Source organism: Anser brachyrhynchus, assembly GCF_964034855.1.
Source record: "Anser brachyrhynchus genome assembly, chromosome: 2".
In the NCBI taxonomy this organism is placed as follows: domain Eukaryota; kingdom Metazoa; phylum Chordata; class Aves; order Anseriformes; family Anatidae; genus Anser; species Anser brachyrhynchus.
This window is the reverse complement of record NC_137695.1, coordinates 135574507-135597082: the sequence shown is the minus strand read 5'-3', so window position 1 is coordinate 135597082 and position 22576 is coordinate 135574507. Positions and strand designations below refer to the sequence as shown.

Below are 22576 nucleotides of genomic sequence, written 5' to 3'. Positions count from 1 at the left end.
AAGTTTTTGGAGCATACAATGTGGCTGGTTTGAGGAAACAGTCATAATGCTAATCTCAGTCATCTGAAGATGACTGTAGTACAATAGGGATATTTTATCATGGAAATGAAAAAAGCAACCACTGACTTCAGTATGGGAGGAAATTCCCACCAGCCCCACTTGTCTGGTTCTCATACCACCCTGAGCTGAAGTTGAAGCAGAAAATCATTTAAGTACATCCTGCAGCAGAAGCACCTGCCCTGGAAGAAACCTTTCTGTAGCCACTCTTACTTCACTAAGCCCTTCAGCAAAAGCAAATTCCTGATGGTCCCACTTGTACTGACTGGATCCAGACTGAGCCTGATTTAAAACTTTGCTAGCATTTATCTACAACCAACATAATCAATAATCCACACAAGAACCATCATCTGCCCTGGATCCTGTCTTTGCATTTTATCAAAAAAAGTTTCATCCAAACTTCACACTGTAAAAAGCCAGTCACGATATGTGTATATATATATATTTATATATGAATATATTAGATATCAACATCAGTTGACATGCAGGTTTTCTAAGTAGAATTAACCTAATTCTACTGATGTCTTCACTTTTGACAAATTACAAACCAACTGTGTGTCTCTCTTCCTTGGGAAAGAACCCTATTCTTGCCGTTTTCCCTGCAAATATCCCATCTATGTGATAGATACCAACCACTTGTTCTCTATCACCATCTGAGACAGACCTGACTCATTGTGGAGCAATTGTTCTCAGCTGCTTTGATGCCTGCTGCTTGTATTTCAGACTTGAAGAAAAGTCTGCTGGCCGTTACGGTCTTCTACTTTTCCAGTTGTACTATTTGATCTAGTAAAAGATACTACATCTGCATGCTTTTTATCTATATTCAAATAAATAACGATTCTTTTATGCCTCTAGTGTTGTAAAACAGGACTAAGCAGGATCATATTTTCAGTAGCATGTTCTACCCAACAGGCATGAAACTAGAGATCTTTAAATATCCATAACAACACTGCTAATAAGCTCCAGTTGGCAAAAACACAATAGGATTAATTTGCCTTTCAGGTATGTCTTTCATAGAGGCTGGACCTCTGGATTACACATGGAAGTTCAGAGCATTTTGATGAGAAGATGAGAACAGATGAGAAAAAAAGAGGATAGTTGAATCCACAACTGAACTTTTCACAGTAATGATTCTGTTTATTTTCATTACTGAAATATTTTTTTAATACCAAAGTAAAATATACGATTTATGCAAGTATCAGTTCTCAGAAGTGAACTACTCATGACAATGGGTAATAGGAAGTAAAAAAACAAACAAACAAACAAACAAACTCCAAGAGTTTGCAAGAGAATATAAACTCCAAAATCCTCTATTCTTCCTCATGAAAGTCAAAGACACGCAAAGTTACTTAACTACGTCGTACTTAAACATAAGTAAGTGGAGCTGACAGAGAGGCAATTTTGTAGAAGTTCAAAGAATCATGGGATTGCATTGAAGATACACAGTTTTCCCAACAGACCTTAAGCAAAACAGGACTGAAAATCTTTACCACAAACCACACAAACGGTCTCCTTACTGTAGACTTCTGAGAAGCAGACAAACTCTCAGACACCACCATAGTAGACATCATACAGGCTAATGAAACATTTCAGACATCCAGAACTGAGGCAATGAACCCCAGACTATATATAGTGACTTAGTACAATTTACCTGTGAATGCAATCATCATATCACCAACATAGTTCAGTCTGTCAAGCGGTAAAGCCTAACCAGCAATTAAAAAGGGTAAGAGTATATGAAAAATAAATAAATTAATTAAATAAAACTTCTTAAATAGGGGTAAAACAGAGGTCAATACATGGTTGAATGTAGAAATACTGTGAAGTCTAACATTCCCTTAAAAACTATTCTATACATGGCTTGGTATGGAGACAAGTGGACGCTTTGGTGCCATACCAGAACTGACAAAGTAGAATGTGCAAACAAAGACAAAATAAGGCAGATGTGCAGAGATCAAAGCCTGTGATCCTCAACGAGCTAATATGAGGTGAAAGACTTGAAAGTCTCAAATCATAAGGCCAAATCAAGCTGATGGAAGACTTAGGTATAACCTTTTGTATGGAATCACAGAATCACACAATTGTAGGGATTGGAAAGGACCTTGAAAGATTGTCGTCCAGCCCCCCGGCCAAAGTAGGTTCCTTAGAGCAGGCTGCCCAGGTAGGCGTCCAGCCGGGCCTTGAATATCTCCAGAGAAGGAGACTCCACAACCTCCCTGGGCAATCTGTTCCAGTGTTCCATCACCCTCACCGTGAAGAATTTCTTTCGCATGTTGGTGCTGAACTTCCTGTGCTCAATTTTGTGGCCATTACCCCTTGTCCTGTCCCCACAAACTACTGAAAAGAGGTTGGCCAAATCCCTCTATCTCCCACACTTCAGGTATTTATAAGCATTGATGAGATCCCCTCTCAGTCTTTTCTCCAGGCTGAACAGACCCAGGTCTCTCAGCCTTTCTTCATAGGGAAGATGGATGGGGAAGGATGGGGAATCCAAATTTGTCTATCAGTCCTGGCTCTGGTTTAGTTCTAGCTCCTTTCTCAGTAAAAACTCTTCTGAGAAAAAAATAACTTATTTTTGTCTGTTCTTGCTCAGAAAGAAAAAAAAATCATCTCAGGAGGTGTTTTTACTCTGTCACTTAGAAGGTTGCTGCCAATTGCCCTGCACACATGGCACAGCTCTCTCTACACTTGGGTAAGAATTCAGTTTAGTGAATGCCTTTGGTACAACGTGTTTCAAACAAGCTTCTAAATACCCTTTTAATTTTTTCCACATCAAAGTGTCTTTTCTCCTGTTGATGAAATAATCCCTATAAATCCACAGACCTTAATGGTGGGGTAGATCATTAAGCTTGCATATTTTCATGTTTAAAAGTCCTGTTACTTATGTCTAAGCTGTTATTTACCAGTGGAACTTGGATTACTCTAACATTCATACATTAAAAATTACCCCAAATTACCCACTGACTCCATAAATTAAATTAAAAATATTTAGTATAGTCTTAAAAATATTTTCCTTTTTTTCTGTATAATAACCTCTTGAGCAATTTGCTTTCTTAACAAAATGTTATTTTCCCCAGTGTCTGCAGACACTGCTTAGTTATTACTTGGTTACTGGCACTAATCTTAATCATTCAGGATAAAAAGATGGGGAACAGTTAGCTTAAAAATGATGCATAGGGATTTGTACAGATATTTTATTAACTGACACACACACACACAAAAAAAAAAGTAGGCAAGTCAAATATTGGTTACCATCTCTGACAAATTTACTCCACCAATTTTCTTAAGAATGAAAAGTGATAATAATAATTGACAGTTGGGCTAGCCTCAACAATAGTGTTTTTAATTTACATTTTAGAATCCTCCCCATTCTCATGTACCTCTCACATTCCAGCATTGTTCAGCATGCCAAAACAGTAAACCCACCCAAGCCAAATTCAGATTTTGAGTCTGAGATAGCTCTGATGGAAAACATTTGCCAGACAAAATAAATTCTTCAGAAGAGTGCCTCTTAATAATAGGGTAATAACTGCTGAGCACATTGCTTACTTGTACAGAAGACCCTTCATATGTGTTGGGAAAGTAAAGCAGGCATAGTAGAAACTGCCAGGATGAAGAGGTCAGGGTGTCCTAGTGAATGGACTCCATGCCGAAAGGACACATGATTCTACTTTCTTGGCTGCTGACCTACTGTTTTGTTTTGGAGGAGGAAGGTCACCTCCCTGGGTCATTACCCTTCCCTTCTTACCACAGACCCCACCACAAGAAACTTTGATAATAATGGTAATGAAAAAAATGAATAAAAGGAAAAAAATAGAATCCTTGACTAGTAGGTTTAAGCTTGTAAGAAGCAAATTTGAAAACCACGTTCTTTGCGAGAGATGCTTCCATCCATATTTCATATGACGGTACCCTCATTTGAGTCCAGGGTGGTGCGATGTGTGAAGTGGTCTGACAACTGCATGCTGCTCTCTCTTCTTCCTACTACACACAGTGTCCTCAGGGACAGCCAGGTCACAAGGGGCTGGTGGCAGAACCAGGGGTGGAAAAGAGGTGGTGGATGATGAGGGCATCAAAGGATTTTCAAGAAATGAGGAACTCTGAAAAGAATATTTATTATCTACACAGCTATCATCTGTGTAGATAACCCTTGTTCTTGCTGAGGCGAGATTTCCCTAGACAGACAGGATTTAGGAAACTTTATAAAGAGCAATTCCTCACTGAAAAGTAACAAATAAACCAAGGCAGGCAGATATAAAAGGACTTGCCAAACTTAACTTTGCAGACCAGCAACAGAACCAGGAAAATATTCCAATTTCCTGAGGCTACTTTTCTATTCTCTATGTCACACAGGATTTAGATTCAAAGTGATCATTTCATAAAAATGTTCTGAAAATACTGATTATAAGCTAGTAAACAATTACAGAAGATAAACAAATATAAATTAGTAGGACACAAAAAAAGGAAAAGAAAAAGATAATTTAACTTACACAATTATCTTCTGTTTTGTATTTATATTCCACTTCTTTCATATTTTTCAAATTCAGTGTCCTTGCTCTGTAACCAATACAAACAGAAAATCTGTGAGGCAAACAGTAATAGTCGTGAACAGAAACAGAAAGTGAAACACACCAAAATTACAACATGCAAGTTTAAAGTTATGACAATGCAATCCATATATATTTTTGTGCATATAAAGCTTATTAATCATAATAATAATGAAGTTAAAAGAGTAAAAGGCAAATTTTAGAATTATAGAATATCAATTTGAAAATTTAATAACATTATATATTTATTCAAATATTAATAATAAAATGTTTATATTAAATTTCATTATTTGTTTATATTATTAAATGTTTATATTAAATTTCATTATTGACTTATATCTGGCCAGAGAGCTAGTTTTATGTCAAGATATGTAATATATAAATTACAACTTCAAATGTACAATTTAATTTTAATTAATATTTTTTACCTACAAAATCATATTGTAAGGAAAGGAAACAAAGATAATCAATAGATATGAGTTATGAAACTCAAGGATTTTTTTTGTCATTAAAATTGATGCACCTCTGTATGATAAAACAAAACATTATGCTATAGCTGTCAAAGTGGAGGACTTAACTGGAAAAGCTGGTGTCCCTATGTTCTCTATATGGTCAGTGGAAAGAGAAAGTTGCCTTGAAAAGGCAGTTCAGTGTAAGATATTCTACTTCCATACATCCTTTGCAGGAACACATTTAAGTGGAGAACAAGATTTCTATAAAATTAGCCATCACCTGAGCTATGTGCCTAAAGCAATGGAAATCATCCCAGAACACAAGCATTTAGTAGATGCAGCAATGCACAGGGAGGTACTGGGTCACTGCAGGTACTGGGGTAAGCTAAATGAGGCTTGCAAAACTCAGCTGTTCTCTCCTGTCTGCATAAATCTAGCTGTAGCTGCTGCTGTTTTTTAATATATTCTGATACATGACATAACATACCATGTCCAATACTCTGGTGTCTGAACAGAGGTTTCACAATAAATCATCTACAACATTTTTTGTGCTTTAGTGTCTAACTCTTCTGCAAGTGATTACTGAGAACATTTTTGTCCGTGACTGGGCGACTTACTGCATGTTCCCATGCTAAACTTACCTGTGCAGTACAACTTTTAAGATTGTTAGATCTTTCAGTGCCTTTATAGTTAATGGACAATCATGTGCAACATGATCAAAGACCACAAAAATCACTGGAAAGAGTCTTATTTATTAATTTGTGCAGGTTCAGGCTGAGGCCTCTGTCCAATAGCAGAGGATCAAGCTTTTTTTTGTCAAATATCCCTACCCTTCCGTTATAGAATCGTAGAATCATTAGGGTTGGAAAAGACCTCCAAGACCATCTGGTCCAAACATCACCCTACCACCAATATCACCCACTAAACCATGTCCCTAAGCACCACGTCCAACCTTTCCTTGAACACCCCCAGGGACGGTGACTCCACCAGCTCCCTGGGCAACCCATCCCAATGCCTGACTGCTCTTTCTGAGAAGAAATGTCTCCTCATTTCTAACCTAAACTTCCCCTGGTGCAACTTGAGGCCATTCCCTCTAGTCCTATCACTAGAACCTCAGTCATCCAAACACAGTATGTAAATAACTTGGAAACTTATCTTTCCTTTTACTAGCAGAATTTACTCATAGTTTAGTTTGCTGAGTAGCAGAAGGTTACAAGAAAGGTTCTGACTGTTTCAAGCAGAAACCATCTGCCATAATTTGCAATTGCCTTGCAATTTTGAGCTACTTTCATGCCGATTCTGCAAATTAATTCTGTGAGAACAGAGCTCTGCACAATTTTAATGAGCATTAAACTGAACTGTCTATATGGTATTTAATTCCAGTGCAATTAAATGTTCGTGCAAACAACTGCCTGCTTGCCTACAAGTCATTTGTAGGACTGGTGAGTTATGGATTAATTTTGTAGTACGAAATGATCATGAACGATGATATTTTCCTTTGCTCATGATCAAAAGTAGCAACTGTAATATATTGAAAATAATATATGAATATGTTAGATTTAGTTACTTTGTCCTGACTTTTCTAATTCATACATAGAATTTACAATGAACATTTCAGACATCAGAAAATGTTGTGTAATTATCTTTCATTAATGTGTTTTAGCAAAACAAATATCAGCTTGCCAATCCTGTGCTAGTCTTCTCAGAAATGCTCTTCCTCAAAGGCAAAAAAGTATTGAATGGAAGCAAATTTATATTATTGATTGCCCTGTTGATTTTATGCTACCTTCATTTAATGGGTCCTAGAGATGTGTAATATTAAGAGAAATCACAAAATAATGCCGTAGTATAAAAAGTTTTAGCCTACAGGTGTGACTTTTCCTTCTGAATGATCTTATCCTATAATTTTCTGCAATTAGAAAGGAGGGTGCAGTGAGGACAGAGCCTCTTATCCGTGCCAGGATAAGAGGCCCTGGGCACAAACTGGCCCCCAGGAGGCTCCCCGTGAGCACCAGGAGCACTTCTGTGCTGTGCGGGTGACGGAGCCCTGGCACAGGCTGCCCAGAGGCTGTGGGGTCTCCTCCTTGGAGCCCTTCAGAAGCCGCCTGGACGTGGTGCTGGGCACCCTGCTCTGGGTGTCCCTGTGTGGTTGGACCAGGTGGCCTCCAAAAGTCCTTCCCAACCTCAACCATTCTGTGATTCTATGCAACTAAAAACTGAGGTCTCATTGTTAAATTTAGTGTACTGTATATATATATCCCATCAGTGAAGCAATATGCCAGAAAGAAGACAAAATGATGTGGTACTAGAACATTTCAATAAATTATATCTTACCTGGAAAAGCGGAAAATCACAGTTACTATAGTGGAGACAACACCATACAACAGTCCCACATTAGCAGCAAAACAGATTGTGAACACGTAAGTACTAACCCATATGCTCTTTAAGGAGGGAAGAAAAAAACTTGATTAGGTGAATGGCGATTAGCTTTAATTTTGTAACAGTCCACATTATATGAGTCAGAAAAAAAAAAAAAAGAAAGAAAAGAAAAAAAAGAAAAAAAAGAGAGGTGAACATTTGGATCTTTGAACTGACAAATACAGAAGACTGAATTATCGATCAAAATAACGTCACTCCACTAGAGAACACATCATCCTAATGCTCACAGAAGTTCATTTTGGAGTTCCTTAAAACAGTATATGAAGTTGCACTAACAATGTAATTCAGAATAAACTCAGTTTGTTAAAGCTATATTTGATTTTCTCATATTGTAAGTTATTGTCAGCTTCTTCACTGCACGCAGTTAAAATCCTCCTTTCCTTTTACACAATGAAGTACCCTAAAGATCACATACAGAGAGCTCGTCTCACACTAATTATTTAATTGGGAATTATAATTTGATAGGAAGTTAATTAAAAGTGGCATTTAGCAGACTATAGCTGACCAAATCAATTCTATAACAATTTTAAAATGGTGGAGAAAGAATTTATTCTCATGAAAATTGTAAGATTTCAGATTGCTTCCCCATCTTTCAATGCTTGATAAATAATACTTTGAATTCATTTTAAATATAATTAAAAAAAAATACAAATAAGAATATCTGAAACAAAAGTCACTTTAAAAGGGTTTTTAAATATTTAAAAGGCAAAAAAAAAAAAGACATTTCTTTTTTTTTCTTAATTTATTTCTAAACAAAAATAATCATCTATATTTCCATACTATAACACTCCATGTGGCATAGCGATGTATAGATTTTTAAATTAAAAGGAGAGAAATATAAATGGCTGGATTTCTTATATAACTTTAATGTTAGGGATATTCAGCACATATTTCTTTCCTTGAGGAACCCTTAAGAAATGACTGCCACCTAATCTTTATATAAAAAGTGTTAAAAAAGAATGGCAAGTATTTTCACTCCTATGAATATACTGTTCTCCACAGGTGCCCCTTTGAACAATTACAGTGCTTCTTGTTAATGTTTGCAGAGGAACAGATCACATTACAATGGCACAATTGGTGTTAAAATTACCCTTTCTGATGCTTTCACTTAGCTCGGGAAAGCCAGAGACAATAGCATACTTTCAGCCTAACCACAGGAATTTTGCTCAATTAGATTTCAGAACTGTTATTTTATGTATTATAAACTGTAAGTCATACTGTACTAACTCACGTTTCATGGAGGACAGAGTGTTACATGACTCTACTGAGAAACCTTTTCCTCCCTCATCTTCAAAAATTCTTAACTACTGCAAAAGGTTTTGCAGTCTCCTCAATGACCCAGCTGCCAGGAAATGAGGTGGTTCATTCTTTGAAACAGTTCTGAGTCTCCAGTAATATTTTAAAATGAGATCTTATACAAATTACTGTGGATATATTTGCACAAAAAAAAAAAAAAAAAAAAAAAAAAAAAAGCAACTCATGTTTAGTACTGACTGATCAGAAAGAAACTAATTCTAAACTTATTTATTATATATTTATAAAGGAGCTTTCTGAATATGAAAGGGCTAACAGAAGGACTACAAACCTGAAATTCATTTGGATCAAGAGTTGGCCCATTCTGGTAAGGCTGAACCCTTGACAAAGCCTGAGATCAAGCAATCCACTTCAACTGCAGACCTGTGCCTTGCTGTCACCTTATTCTTGATATCACATCTAACTAAATATCTGCTGCAAGACCTGCAAAATTCTTCTTAGTCTCAGAAGAAAAAAGGAAAGATGAAATCCCAAAACAAAGTCCACACTGGAAGAATCAAAGCCAAAAATATTGAAGTACTGCTGAGTACTGAGAAAGCTAGTTGAGTACCCCTTTAGCAGCATAGTATCTTACCTCTTAACTGTAACCAGACTCCTATTGTTGTAGAGGACGAGCCAAAACAATCATATTCTCATCTGCCAATCACCCTTTCAGTGATTTATATTGGCCTTGAGTCAGTACTTTTTATGCAGAGTAGCATCAAACTTGTAGGAAGAAGTTATGTTAATCTGCTAGACTTTTTTTTTTTTTTTTTTTTTTTTAATTCATGGGCTGTTGTAAGGTTCAACAAAGAAGTCATAAAAACATCAAAGGTTTCTTTGGCAACTTACTTCAAGATTGTTAGTACATACTCCAGGATGGATAGAATCTAACCACTTCATTCTTCAAACCTCAGAGATAATGTATTATATAGGTACATGTTACTCTCAAAAATCAAAACAAAATCCAACTTTAAAATATGCTTGTACTATATTTTAAAGAGGGAGAAAAGAAACAAGTAGAAGATACAGATTTATGTTGAATCCTGCATGTATCAGAAAGTATCAGAAGCATTGGGGGGTATTGTGACTGCATGCATGTAGCAACTATCTCTGAAACTCTATGGGCAGTGTGTTTCCATGTAGACCTTTGAATTTCATAGGATCTACACATCCACCACTGGGGGAAGGCTACAATAGGAACTTGGTGGGATAAAAGCACATAAACAGAAGTGGGAGAATACTCTCTAGGTCAATGATTAAACAATGCAACACTAAAATACTGTGATACTAAAAGTTTCTGTACCACTTTGAAAACTGATGATAGATTTAATTGCAAACTGAAATGATCAACTATTGACTGCATGGGTATGGTTCATTTCACTTAACATTATCTACAGCACAGATGTCTGCATCTGGGTAAGCTATCTAGATTCCCACTATAATCAATGGAGACTTGCTTATCAGTGAGAGAGGGGAATTTAGGATGATTCTTCCTGATTGTGTTGGTGACTACTTAAGGAAGAGATGAATCATGCCCTAACATGACTTGACTGACAAGCCTTGCACTGTATATACTGTGAAGTATGCCAGTCACTTGCATGTAGCCAGGAGAATCCTATTAAAGTCCTCTTCATTCAGCAGTTGCCTTGGCAGAGAAGGTGCTGGAGTCCAGGAGGAGGCTCAGACTACAGGGAGGATACATAGTACATCCATGCCCTAACATCCTTCTGCAGACAAATGACTGATGTCTGCATACATTCCTCAGAGTACCCTGCAGCAAAACTCAGCATTTGAGTGCTCAAGTCCACTATAGTCATACAAGAAGAACTGCTGAATAGTAGATGATACGGTACTTTTTTAATATCATTTTTCACAAGCATTCCATACTCAAGAGTTGAGAGGCTTTTTGTTTCTGCAGACTGCCTGGAGACAGATGGACTGATATAAATATTATTTTTTAAAAAGAATTTATATGGCAATCACACTCTCAATGGATTAGGCACTTGTAAACCTCTTCCCACTCCACTTAGACAAACTGCAGCAAAATTAATGTAACACAGAGTAGCATGTTCATTAATGCAGGAGGGATAGAAAATCTAGGACTTCATAACCTAGAAGTATTTGTGTAAAATTATTGTCATAGAAGAGCTGGAATGTTTGCTACTCTGTGGAAATTTGATTAGCAAAGCCCTCTGAGATCTCTCATGAAACAGGGCCTCACCATGATGAATACCTGAACAAATCTACAATGTTATCATGGGGATATTCTCATGAGGATAAGAAGATAAAATGTTCTAAAAATGCATGAAATTACACCAATGGGCTCCAAAATCCGATGGAAGACCTTCCCTGCACCCCTTACTCCAATCTATTTTGACAAAGTAATTTGACAGTGTGGTGGTTTTGTGTTTCAGAAACCCACACTGGCGAGATGCTGGAGGGCACTTGTTGAAAGTAAGCCCTCCCTTGCTGGCTCTACTTTAATTGCTGACTTGGTATCAGTGATTACATCTTTTACATATTAATAAATGTGCATACACTTACAATTCATTCATCCATAACTACCTCTCGCATCACAGCACCATGCAAGGAATGTGTAATTTTTACCATAAATTGTTGCTGTTCTTTCTGTTTTACAAGTCAGGCATACAACTTAGCTCTGCCTCAGCTGAGGTCATTTCCTGGCCAAGTCATTTGTACAATTTGTAACACTTTTTATCTTTAAATAAAATATTATTTTTCTGTTCAATACTCTAAATCCCTTTTATATAGCTGTTTAACTCATGAGAATAATCTTTATTCTATTGTCATTTTTCACCTTCTGAAAAACAGTTTCCCTGTATTTGGTAATTTCTATTTCCAAATGTTAACAACAAAATGAATATTTTTCTTTAGCAGTCCATTATCAGTCTTTGACTAGTTAGAATATCTGCAGCTCATCTGGGATTTTCAGCCCTAAAAAGAGTTAACAAGAACTTTACTGGCCTTTTTGTTGATACTAGGAAAGTGCACTCTCAAGTTGGTGAACAGAAAAGAGAAGATATGTTAACAAGTAGGCATGTAGAAGGAATTAGCCTTGCGGGGAAGGGTACAGAAATCAATGCTTGAACTGATGACACACAGAAAAAGTCCGCTTTCCCTCCCCCACCCCACCTTGCCTCCCTCCTTCCCCACCACCCCCCCCCCAAAAAAAAAGAAAAAAAAAAGAAAAAAAAGAGACAAAAATTCATGACAAATCATTGTCAGGTCAGCGTAAAAAACACAGATAACACAGGGATCAACACCTTAGAAACAACCAAAAGATGGAGGGAGAAGAAAATCTGTAATGTATATAGTTATGTAAACATACTGTTATTTTAAAACACATATCAGTGGAATAGAACAATTATTTATCTGAAATCATTGAAGTAATCTGAGAAGGTGCTGGGGCTGACAGAAGACCTTAATTGAAGCAAGAGACCTTTAAAGTTAATGTGAAAGTTGTGAATGACAGGACTCTGGAGCAAGAGCAGTGAGGTTCTAGCTGGAAAGAAGTTCATTGTGATTTGAGGGATGGGATTTAAAAGCAGGACATTCCTGAAATCTGATAAAAAAAAAAAAAAAGTTGAAAGAAAACTGAAACAAGTATATGTAATTATATTAACAACTATATGTAGTTATATTAAATTTGCAAGAAAAAGCAATCCGTGGCTGAATGGAAAGATTTCAAGCTGTACCTTTTACATTTAAAAGGATTATGATGTATAAATCACTAGTCGACAAACTGTGTTCAATGAGAAGCTTAAGTGCGAGGGAACAAGGTAACAAAAACTATAACATTCTGTTTCCATGCACTATCATTTGCCAGACACGTGAGCATAACAAACCTGACTTCTATGTTACATGACACACACCCTTCAAAGAATCAGTTCCAGAAAGGACAGCTGCTAATTACTTCCAAATGTTTTGTTAGAGTTTCTCTCTTCAAAATGCTCTGGATAACCTGGTAATGGAACTGATTTGTTTCCAACAAGCTGTCAGGTCTTGGGTGAATGTTTTCAGGCCAAAATCAACACCACTGTAATTTCTCAAATCACTGGGCTTGGTGGGGCTCCCTAGCCTAGGCAGCAACATAAGATCCATGTTTAGAGCTTTAGATTATGCTATTTAGAGCAGGATGATTTACCCTGTCAGGCTAAGGATTGATGGTACAACTACTTGAAGATAAATCGTTGTTCAAGTACGTTCAGTCAAAAAGATAAACCCAGCAAACTCTCCCTCTCTATAAACTCTCTTAAAAATAATGACAGATGTCAGAGATGTAATAACTACTCACCCATCCTTTTCTGCCAAAACTACGAAAGCAAAAATCAGTCAGGCTAGTCTGCCTATAAAGATGCATCAAGGCTGGTGAGCTTCTAGAACATTCTGCTGGAAAACTTAACCATTTATTTTCTCAATGCATTGTTAGGGAAGCTATAGATGCCTCCCATAACTACCAAATTTCTTAAGTCCACTGTCCCCAAAATAATTCTTGATCCACATCATTTATCATTTGGGTCAGTGGCAGCCTGGGTCAAGCTGAAGACCAAATACAGTACAAGTGATAGAAAATATTTTCAGAATTTTGCTGCCTGAGGAATATAAGGCTTCATGAAAGACAGACCTTTTCTTCTTTTCTTCTGGATGATACCAATAATAATAATAATAACCCTAGTCTTCTATCATTGAATATGAGAAACCTCACACAGTCAAACTTGATGATGTTTACTCAATTCCATTTTCCATACTGAAATTCAATACCTTATAAACATATATATATTTTAATCAGGCTAGACCAACCATTACCCCTGCAGAATACTAAGTCACTGGAGAGTTCAACAAAATTGAATATTACCTCCAGAAACCTGTACCTCCCACCACAGAACAGGGGGATATGCCCCAAATACTTTTATAAATATTTGCTAACTGAAACTGCATAAGCAGAAGTTTCAGAATCATTATGGAATATCAATATGTGTTTGTGTGATCTAGAAAGCTGTTAGAAGTTTTGGTTCCACTAATTTGGTAATGTATTCAAAGGTTCCCTTGCTAGAGAAATCTGGAAGTCTTCCTAAACATGGAGTCCTCTTTAATATTTGCTGGGAATTCTGTGCAAAGGTATGTCAGATTGTTCAGACTTTGAATTAAACTGTATTTTCATATTATGCCTCTTTCTACCTATCTGCTCTTTCTGCTCTATTTTATCTCTAATACTGCAGAATCTCTCATTATGATCAAATACGTATTTTCTTTGCAAAATCTCTGAGGTAAGGCAATTTACATCTTTCTGCATCTCTGGTGTTTCCAGTTCTGCTTGTCATGTGTGGTCATTCCATATCCAAAGAGAACAAAGATACTGGGATCTTTTTGACAATAACAAAATAATAATAATTAAAAAAATATAACTATAGCAAAAACATGCTAACTGGCTAGAGTAGGCTTACAAAATTAGATACATATCTGACCCAATTAGTCTGGTCTGACTGTATATACATTTTCAGCATTAAATTGGGTTTGATTCTTTATCACTTGCCAAAATTTCTAAAATTTCTTTTTTTTTTTTTAATACAATTGACATTTCAGATGCAGCTATTCTGAGACAGAAAATAAGCTGATTAATACACAAAAACCCTAATAATAATGTCTTGAATGTCTTGCACTTATCTATTCTAGGGCCATAGAACTATTAAAGTTTATTTAGCAAGTATTTATTAAAGGCTCTCAAGAAAAACTCCTCGGATTGAGTCTCACTTACCCAGTCTATTTTATCCACATTCCAATATTTTTTTAAGTCACGGAACTGCATTAACATTCCTTTCAAGCCCACAATGATAATGCTTGCTAGCACACACTGAAGGAAAAAAAAAAAAAAGAGCTTGTTATGGAATTAGTAGGGAAAATGAATGTTCTTTCTTCAGTTCAATGATCAATATGGTAATTAAACTATTGAAAATCTGAAGTTAGTGTTTCAAAAGTGGGATAAGTTCAAGTATTCTTCTGATGTAAATATAATAGTATCACAGACATTCTTTTTCTTTCTTGAAGGCATTCTAGAGGGCACTTGACTATGAGAAAATGACAAAAACTTCAGGACATTCCAAGACTCTCCATGGATCATCAGACCAACTACATTCTGACACATTTGGGGGACCCCAAAGCAAATCAGCACCCAACTTCTCCACAGTGAAGAAATTAAGTTTCCCTTCATAATTACCTACAGAAAGTGCTTAATGCAAAAATAAAAAATAAATAAATATCCATTAATTTTGTGGCAGACAAGATAATTTATAGTTCTCCAAATCAAAAAAGGAGGCAGAAAGGGATGAAGAAATCTTCAGGAGCTCAAGAGTGATGGAGAATAATCAACTTGCAGCGGGGAGGTGGGGAGAACCAAAAAAGCGTAGGAGAATAGTAATAAAATATCAAGAAAGCAACATATGAAACATTTTTCTTTTTTTTTTTAATATGGAAAAAATCTATAGGAAAACAGTCAAAACTTACATATATTCCATATAAAAATGAAGGGAGGAAAAGAGTATAGTAAGAAAAAAGACATATTGTGCATCTTCAAATGTCTCTGATTTGCATGATTAGAATAAGCTATAACAGGATGTTTTTAAAAGTGTTCTGCCTTCATCTGACACTGCAAACAATAGCATGAAGTAAGTTTTAAAATTGTATACAAACATAGCAATATTTTAGATAATTTTGGAGCTGTATTCAACATCTTTGACATCTTTAGATAAAATTCATAGAATCATAGCATGTTGGGTTGGAAGAGACCTTAAAGCTCATCTAGTTCAACCCCCCCCCTTGCCACGAGCAGGGACACCTCCCACTAGACCAGGCTGCTCAAAGTCCCATCTAACCTGGTCTTGAACACCTCCAGGGATGGGGCATCCACAGCTTCGCTGGGCAACCTGTGCCAGTGTCTCACAGCTTCGGAGTAAAGAGTTTATATCTAATAATCTTATATCTAATAATATCTAATAATCTTATATCTAATAATATCTAATTTAAATCTCCCCTTTTTTAGTTTAAAGCCATTACTCCTGGTCCCATCACTACACTCCCTGATAGAGTCCCTTTAAAAATAAATAAATAAATACATAACTATTCATTTTCAATATCAAAAGCTAGATATATCTTATGTGAAAATACATCATGTTACCTCATAGATTCTTAATGTAGAAGATGTATTCCAAGACAGTTATAGGAATATCTCATATTTTTCTGTAATTAAGCTTAGATCACTATCTTCAATCATCTCTGTTACATTTATTTCAAAAGTATAATCATACATCATATACAAAACTGGAGTAATATTGTGGATCTTCATTAATTTCTACCAAGCTCTGTCAATTTAAAACCACAGCAATCTGGCTGAATGCTTTTCACAAACTACATGTCAAAAGTAAGTAGAAGAGAAATACTTTATTATATGCTTCAGTGATATCTTATGTATATGAATGTGTATGTGTAAAATCTACATATACTATGCAGTAACCTCTATATCTTATTATTCTAGGACATGTTCTACCCTTGCTGTTTTCTCTCTCATTGAAATTAAAGGGAGCTATTTCAGATAGTATGACATTTCTTTCCCTCAAAGAAATTAACTCTTTAGAAAATATTTGATGCAATCTTTAAAAAATAAGATAAGGAACATACCATAGGCAGCCAGTATAGCATTGGTCCAATTGTGTAGATCACCACAAGAATTAATGCAGAGGAGATAAGGCAAGCCACCTAAAATAAATGAAGAAGAAAATCCAATCCAATCACTCAATTAAAAAAAAAAAAAGTTTTATTATTAAAAGTTGTAGACATAGTCAAGAATGAGATGCTGAATATGTCAGCTATTAATATATCTATAGATTGCAGAAACATGTAGTTTCAGTTTCTATCTAGGGTGATTACTTTCAGCCAACAACAGTGAAAATACAGTAAGGGATACCAATATTTGGGTTAGACCATGATGTCAGTACACAGACTGAGACCACAACACCATTGACGTAGTTGTTAAATGGAACGTGTGTAAGCATTATCTCATTTCAGATGTTTTGCTGCATCCAGTGTCATTCCATAACATATTTATAGCAATTGCATTCTATGTAGCACTGAATCACAGATCTGTCATAACACTGAGTATAAATTATATATGAAGAACTGTATTATTATTTTTGCACAGTAAAAGTTTTCTAACTTCTTTTACTGGGATTGGCACTGAAAGGAAGCGATTGGGTTAAGTCAGAAACCACCAATGACCCTCGTGTTTTAGCAGCTATGCATTTTATTTTAGAAAATGTAGCAGCAAATTACATTTATATGTATATATAATGATAATTAATGCAAGTAACATGAATCCAGACAAACATATGGCTTAAGAATCGTATGTTACTTCACAGTATTCATGGTATTAATCTGATGGAAAACTACAGTAAAATTGTAATCTCCTTCTCCACTCTGACTGTTCACAAAGTAGAGAACTTCTGGTCTCATTAAGATACAGTCCAGATTCACAGAAGGTTTTGATGGTAAGTAGACAGATGCTCACTTTATTTTTATATTGATAAAATTTTTCTTTACTAAAATAATTGTTTAATTTTAAGAGACAAGTTGTTAAAAACAAAACCAGACAAGTTGTTAAAACACTAGAGAAGAGAGCCATGGTGTACTTAAAAATACCATCAAGGAGGATAGACAGAGTGTTTACAGAAAAAGGGACACAAAATCTGCTGGTAGAGTCACAAGGAGCTTTTCCCTTTCTCTGCCTTCTCAAAAAAGCAGCACACCTCCCAGCCAAAAAAAAAAAAAAAAGTGTTGATTCTACTTGAAGGACACTTCTCAGTCCATGATACAGTCCTTCACTTCTGTTGTCTCTTTGGAAAATATGTCAGTGAAGAATAAGCAACATCACTGAATGCAAAATGTAGTCTTTGGAGAAAAGAAGGCTATGCATAGCCTCTGAAAAGCTCTTCACATTTCTCTCATGTCTCTCTGTGTACTTAAATCAAGCTGTTGCTCCTTTTTTTTTTTTTTACCTATGATCTGGCAAACATCTATTAGTGATATTCTTCTAATTTGTTCATTCTGCCTAGACAGACCCAAAAGAAGGATCTGGAGCAGATATGTTGTTTTCCAAAACAAAGGCAAAGAAGACAGGAGAGAGAATGTTGTTATTTATATTCTCATAATCCTAGTGTATGACCACATTCCAATTTGGGGATGCAGACTCTGTAATACTATGAAACCTCTGGATAAACCAAACCAATACTTGTTATTTTTACCATGGACTTCCCTACCTTGACTTCAAACCATGTTGGTTTCTTTTTCCATTTCCTATCATGAACAATGTTCTAGTGGGTCATTTTCCTATATGTTCCAGTACTCAGATGTCCTTTATGCCTTCAGGTTACCCATACAGGTTACTCAGATAGGCCTTCAGGATACCCTAAAGCTTCCCACAATGCAGTAAAACTGCACTTTGCCAACAAAAGATACGAGCAGGTAACAGAAGAGGATATCTGTGAAGGTGAAGGCACATGGCATGACATTGAATCCAACACAAAAATTCAAAATGGATAATAGAAAAGTGGTAGCTAAACTATTTGCATATAAATGCTTTCAAAGATGATTATTGGATAAATTATTCATTATTGTTAACTGTGTTCAGAGAAGTGTGCTGGCTAATTAGCAAGTAATTAACATGCAGAGTTTTGAAATAAAACTCTGTATCATTTCTCAGTGTTGTGGTGTCTGCATGAGAAACAATTGCACAATACAGTCAAGAAGAATCAGTACCTATGAACTGTGCTTAAGCTTGTCAGTCATATTTTGTTAGCACTTTCATTGTAATTAATGACCTTTATACAGGCAAGGACAGCAGTTATAAAAGGACAATTGCAACAAACTCCATGGGACATAATATTTATGTGGCAGGACACTTGATTTGCAGAGGAAGGAGGGAGAGGCAGTGTTTAGGGTTTCCCAGCTGGCGTGGCCCACATGGTGCCATCATATGTCAAGGTCTCAGCAGAGCAGTTTACTGCCTTTCTTGTTCCCAGGCACAGGTAACAATATTACAGGGTCACAGTGAGCATTTTCTTCAATTACAGTTCCCTCTTTTCCAAGCTACTGCCATGGGATCTTTTGGATTTCATTTCCATCAGAAAGAGAAAGACAAAAAAAAGTCTTGAAAAAATGAAATGTCATCTCTGTGGGCTCAATGAATGCTGAGGGACAGGACAAGTACAGGTCACAAGTACAAGTTCTGTCACAAGGCAGAAGTTGAAACATTGCTTCCTCTAGGAGCAGCTCTTAAGATTACTTTCTCTTTATTTTGCAAATCAGATAAGAGCACCAAATTAATTAAAAACAACAACAAAAAACAACAGTTTAGCCTGAATCATTAAATTCCTTAGACACCATTAGAGGGCACTTTTGTTACAGTGCTGACAGATTCACCAAAAAAACCAGAAAGGCTTCTGTAGAGTTTCCTGCAGTCTGAAAACAAAGCACTGCAGACCCCTTACTGCCCCAGACTTTAGAGTTTGTATTGAATTAAACTGGTAAAAGTGCATGAGGAGCACTGTTAGCTTTTCTAGTAAGGCAGTTGCTGATCCATGCAGTAATTCCATGCAGATTGTTAGAATTAATAGGGCAGAGTCATTTTCCAGGATAGAGGAAAAGGGAGAAGAGAGGAGTACAATGGATCAACGAGTGCAAGCTCCAGTGAGCAGCATCGTAGACTTATTTCTCCTACTGACTGCACTCTAACCCCTTACCTGTGTTCTGGCGCCCGTACTATATAAAAGTGACGTCCGTCCCATTGCTGCCGCACTTGGTATGCAAAAGAAAAATGAAGGAATCACGTTGCTGAGACCATGAGCCAAAAATTCCTGCAAAGTAGTTAAAAAGAATGTTTTTCTTTTTTTTCTTTCTATTATTCTGCCATTTCAAGGCTTCTAGCCAACAAACGAGTCCCCTATGTAAATATTAGCAATGATAAAGGATGGGCATATTTTTTGAGGGAAAATATCACATACATACATGATAAAAGATCTCCCAGTATAATATATCTTCTTGCAACACAGAGCTATCTTGAAAGGTAGAGCTGCTGAACCCAGATTCATCAAAAGCAGAAGACGACACATTTTGTTCACAGAACAAATGATAGTGCTAAGTTTTGAAGATGAAATTCAGCAAAAATATTTACATCGTGATCCACATCTGCTTTTTAACAGGCAGCAGTCTCAAGTAGTGGGATCTGGAGAATGTCCAAGTTTTTTCTGGCTTATGACTCTACTGGAAGAAGACAGCCACTGTCTTTTTTTTTCTTTTTTTTTTTTTTCTCTTCTTTCATAGCATGCTTTAGTGAAAGTGAAGTATGGCAGAAACACTATCTGTGCACTGTATTTCATTACAAACGTATTTGATGTATATTCACAATCAAAATGCAGACGTGTCTGGAAAATGACTTACAGAAGAAAAAAGTGCAGTGGGGAAACTACCTTGTATCTGCAGCCTGAGATGAACAGCTTCTAAAGCTGTTCAAAAGCACCCCAACTTGGCTACCCAGCGTCAGCCTCCTGTCCCAGGCTGTAAGGAGCTCATTCATCTCCTGAGGGCAATGCGTAAGAGAAGACATCTGTACTTCTAGAAGGGCTCAGTACACAAATGGTATTATATCCAGCCAGGACAACACGTGATTATATGTAGGTCTCCACAGCACACGAGAGCACCACTTTAAAGGACACAAGATAGCCTTGCGCACCCACGCGTCACCATGTACAGCCCTGTGCCTGGTCCCTGAATGCAATGCAGCTTTGCCACTATGCTGCCACACTGTATGCTCTGTTCTCATGAAGGGTTTGCTCTTTGCTCCATTATTCTGTGCAGACATACAAATCGTTCCCACCACTTCAGTAATTAAGGAGCATAAGTTACAAGTTTTCCAAACATGCAGAAAGACACACAGGCTGCTGTGCTCCATTTAGTGCCCTTGAGACACTACAGCGTATCAGCTCAAACAAAGCACTTTACACTGCTACCTAGGAAACACTGTTCTGCAGCATCAACAGAAATTCGTGAAACAAAGTATTCATTCTGAACATTTTTTTAGAGAACTGAGTAGACAAGAACATTGTCACCATATTTTCCAGTGATAGCAGAAGCTGCAAAGCACATGCACTGATGTAGCAAGACTGATCTGTTGAGATAGGATGACCAAATATGTCTCCAGCTGCAAAACCACCTGTCCTTCATCCAGCTTTATGTCATTTATCTCAAACCATTTAACAGAAAAGTGGGCGGAGAGCATTCTCATAACACAGCAGTATTTGGTAGTTAAGACCTTATTTAAAATTGAATGTTTTCTACCACGGATTTCCACTTGGCTTGAAGCTACCTGTCCACGATGACCAGCAGTGGGGTAGTGCAGGAAGCAAACATCCCACTCCTATTTGAGCTTGCCCGCTGCAGAATGGAACTCTGCACAGAAAGCTCTTACAGCTGAAAAATTGGCAGTGCTCTCTGAACCCACCCTGCTTCTTTTATATAAATAAAGCTTTATTTCAGATGGGACTTCTACTCTGCATAACCCTTATTTTATAACTGATAAATGTTATAAATGTCCTGGGGCTGTAAGTACCTAGTTTATTTTTAAAACTGCTTTGTTTCTTTAATCAGTAGCTGATTTAAAATCTTAGCTGGTCTTTAAGACCTCAGCTGCCAGAAGAGAAGCTGTCTTGCCTTAAAACACTGGAAAAGCACATTAACGCCTAAATTGGCTGCTGGCTGGACCAAATGCAGCATTGTGAGATTATCCTAAAGGATTCACTTTCCCAAAAGGTATATCTCAACCAACTAGGCTATTCTGCAGAGCTGATTTGTACTAGATTGTGGTTTTACAGTAATCACTGGAAGGCCTCAGGATGCCACATGAAACTTACCTTTTCCTACTGGGCGTTCATCTATAACATTTTTCCAAAATAGTGAAGCAATTTCAAGGCTTACTGACCTTAAGGTCTCCTTAAGTGAGGAGAAAGAGCTTTACCTGGTTGTCATCCACAGTATATTTAAACTTTTTAGCAGAGCCTTGGGCTAGAGCTAGCGATGCTACATAACCAACCAGCGCTACTCCAAAAGCTTCAGTGACTACTTCAGACAGGACATTCATGGGTGGCACTTTTGGTGGTGGTAGCCTGTAAAAGAAAGGAAAAAGAATAAAGAAAAACAAAACAAAACAAAACACAATCTTTTTGCAATTCATGAAAATACAAGAGAAACAGAGAAACAATCTCTGCATGCCTGGTTAACATTTAAATACTTGTGACATTTATCAATATTTTAGATTAGTAAGATAACAGTATATTGGGAACTGCAGGGAAAAAATTGTACTGGCAGATGAAAATTTTAGATAGATAATTCGATTTGTAAATTGTGGTTTGAGAATTTGTGGAGAACTCCCTTTAAATTAGCTCTCTCCACTGACATAAAATCCCTAATTCACTAATTTTGTAATGAGAAATAGAAGAGATTCGACTGTATATCCTTTTTCTTTTTTCATACTTGGCTTTCCTGAAAAGTTCAATTTAAGTCTTTTAAACCATTTAGTATCTTCATAGGTTATAGACAGTATGGAAACATACTCCATATAAGGGAGAGGTTAGACTCCATCTAACCATCTAAGGGGGGTTGCTATGAAATGCTGCAGTTAAGAACTGAATCACCCCAGCCCGCCTCTGCACTCCACGAAAAGAT

At 36.6% G+C, this 22576-nt stretch overlaps 1 protein-coding gene and 1 long non-coding RNA gene across 8 annotated transcripts in view; one reads left to right on the top strand and one right to left on the bottom strand.

Annotated features, from left to right (window-relative positions):
* LOC308190009 overlaps nt 1-13884 on the top strand; it is a 57981-nt gene extending 44097 nt beyond the window's left edge. Inside the window, exons 3-4 of the long non-coding RNA XR_013946774.1 lie at nt 9039-9116; nt 13853-13884. This is a non-coding gene — a long non-coding RNA (uncharacterized lncRNA). The remainder of the gene's footprint in view (nt 1-9038; nt 9117-13852) is intronic.
* Nucleotides 1-22576, bottom strand: part of SLC26A7 (solute carrier family 26 member 7) — a 90100-nt gene that overhangs the window by 11283 nt on the left and 56241 nt on the right. For 6 of the 7 annotated variants that reach the window (XR_013946770.1, XM_080580772.1, XM_080580773.1 and 3 more), the window contains 6 exons: nt 21870-22017; nt 19600-19713; nt 16484-16561; nt 14568-14663; nt 7391-7497; nt 4548-4614 (listed from right to left, as the gene is read on the bottom strand). Coding sequence is in view for 6 of the 7 variants with exons in the window: in XM_080580772.1 (XP_080436898.1) it covers nt 4548-4614; nt 7391-7497; nt 14568-14663; nt 16484-16561; nt 19600-19713; nt 21870-22017 (610 nt within the window). In the remaining variant the exon portion in view is untranslated. Of the gene's footprint in view, nt 1-1801; nt 4158-4547; nt 4615-7390; nt 7498-14567; nt 14664-16483; nt 16562-19599; nt 19714-21869; nt 22018-22576 lie in introns of those variants that run through there. The other variant, XM_080580775.1, reaches the window with a different exon arrangement.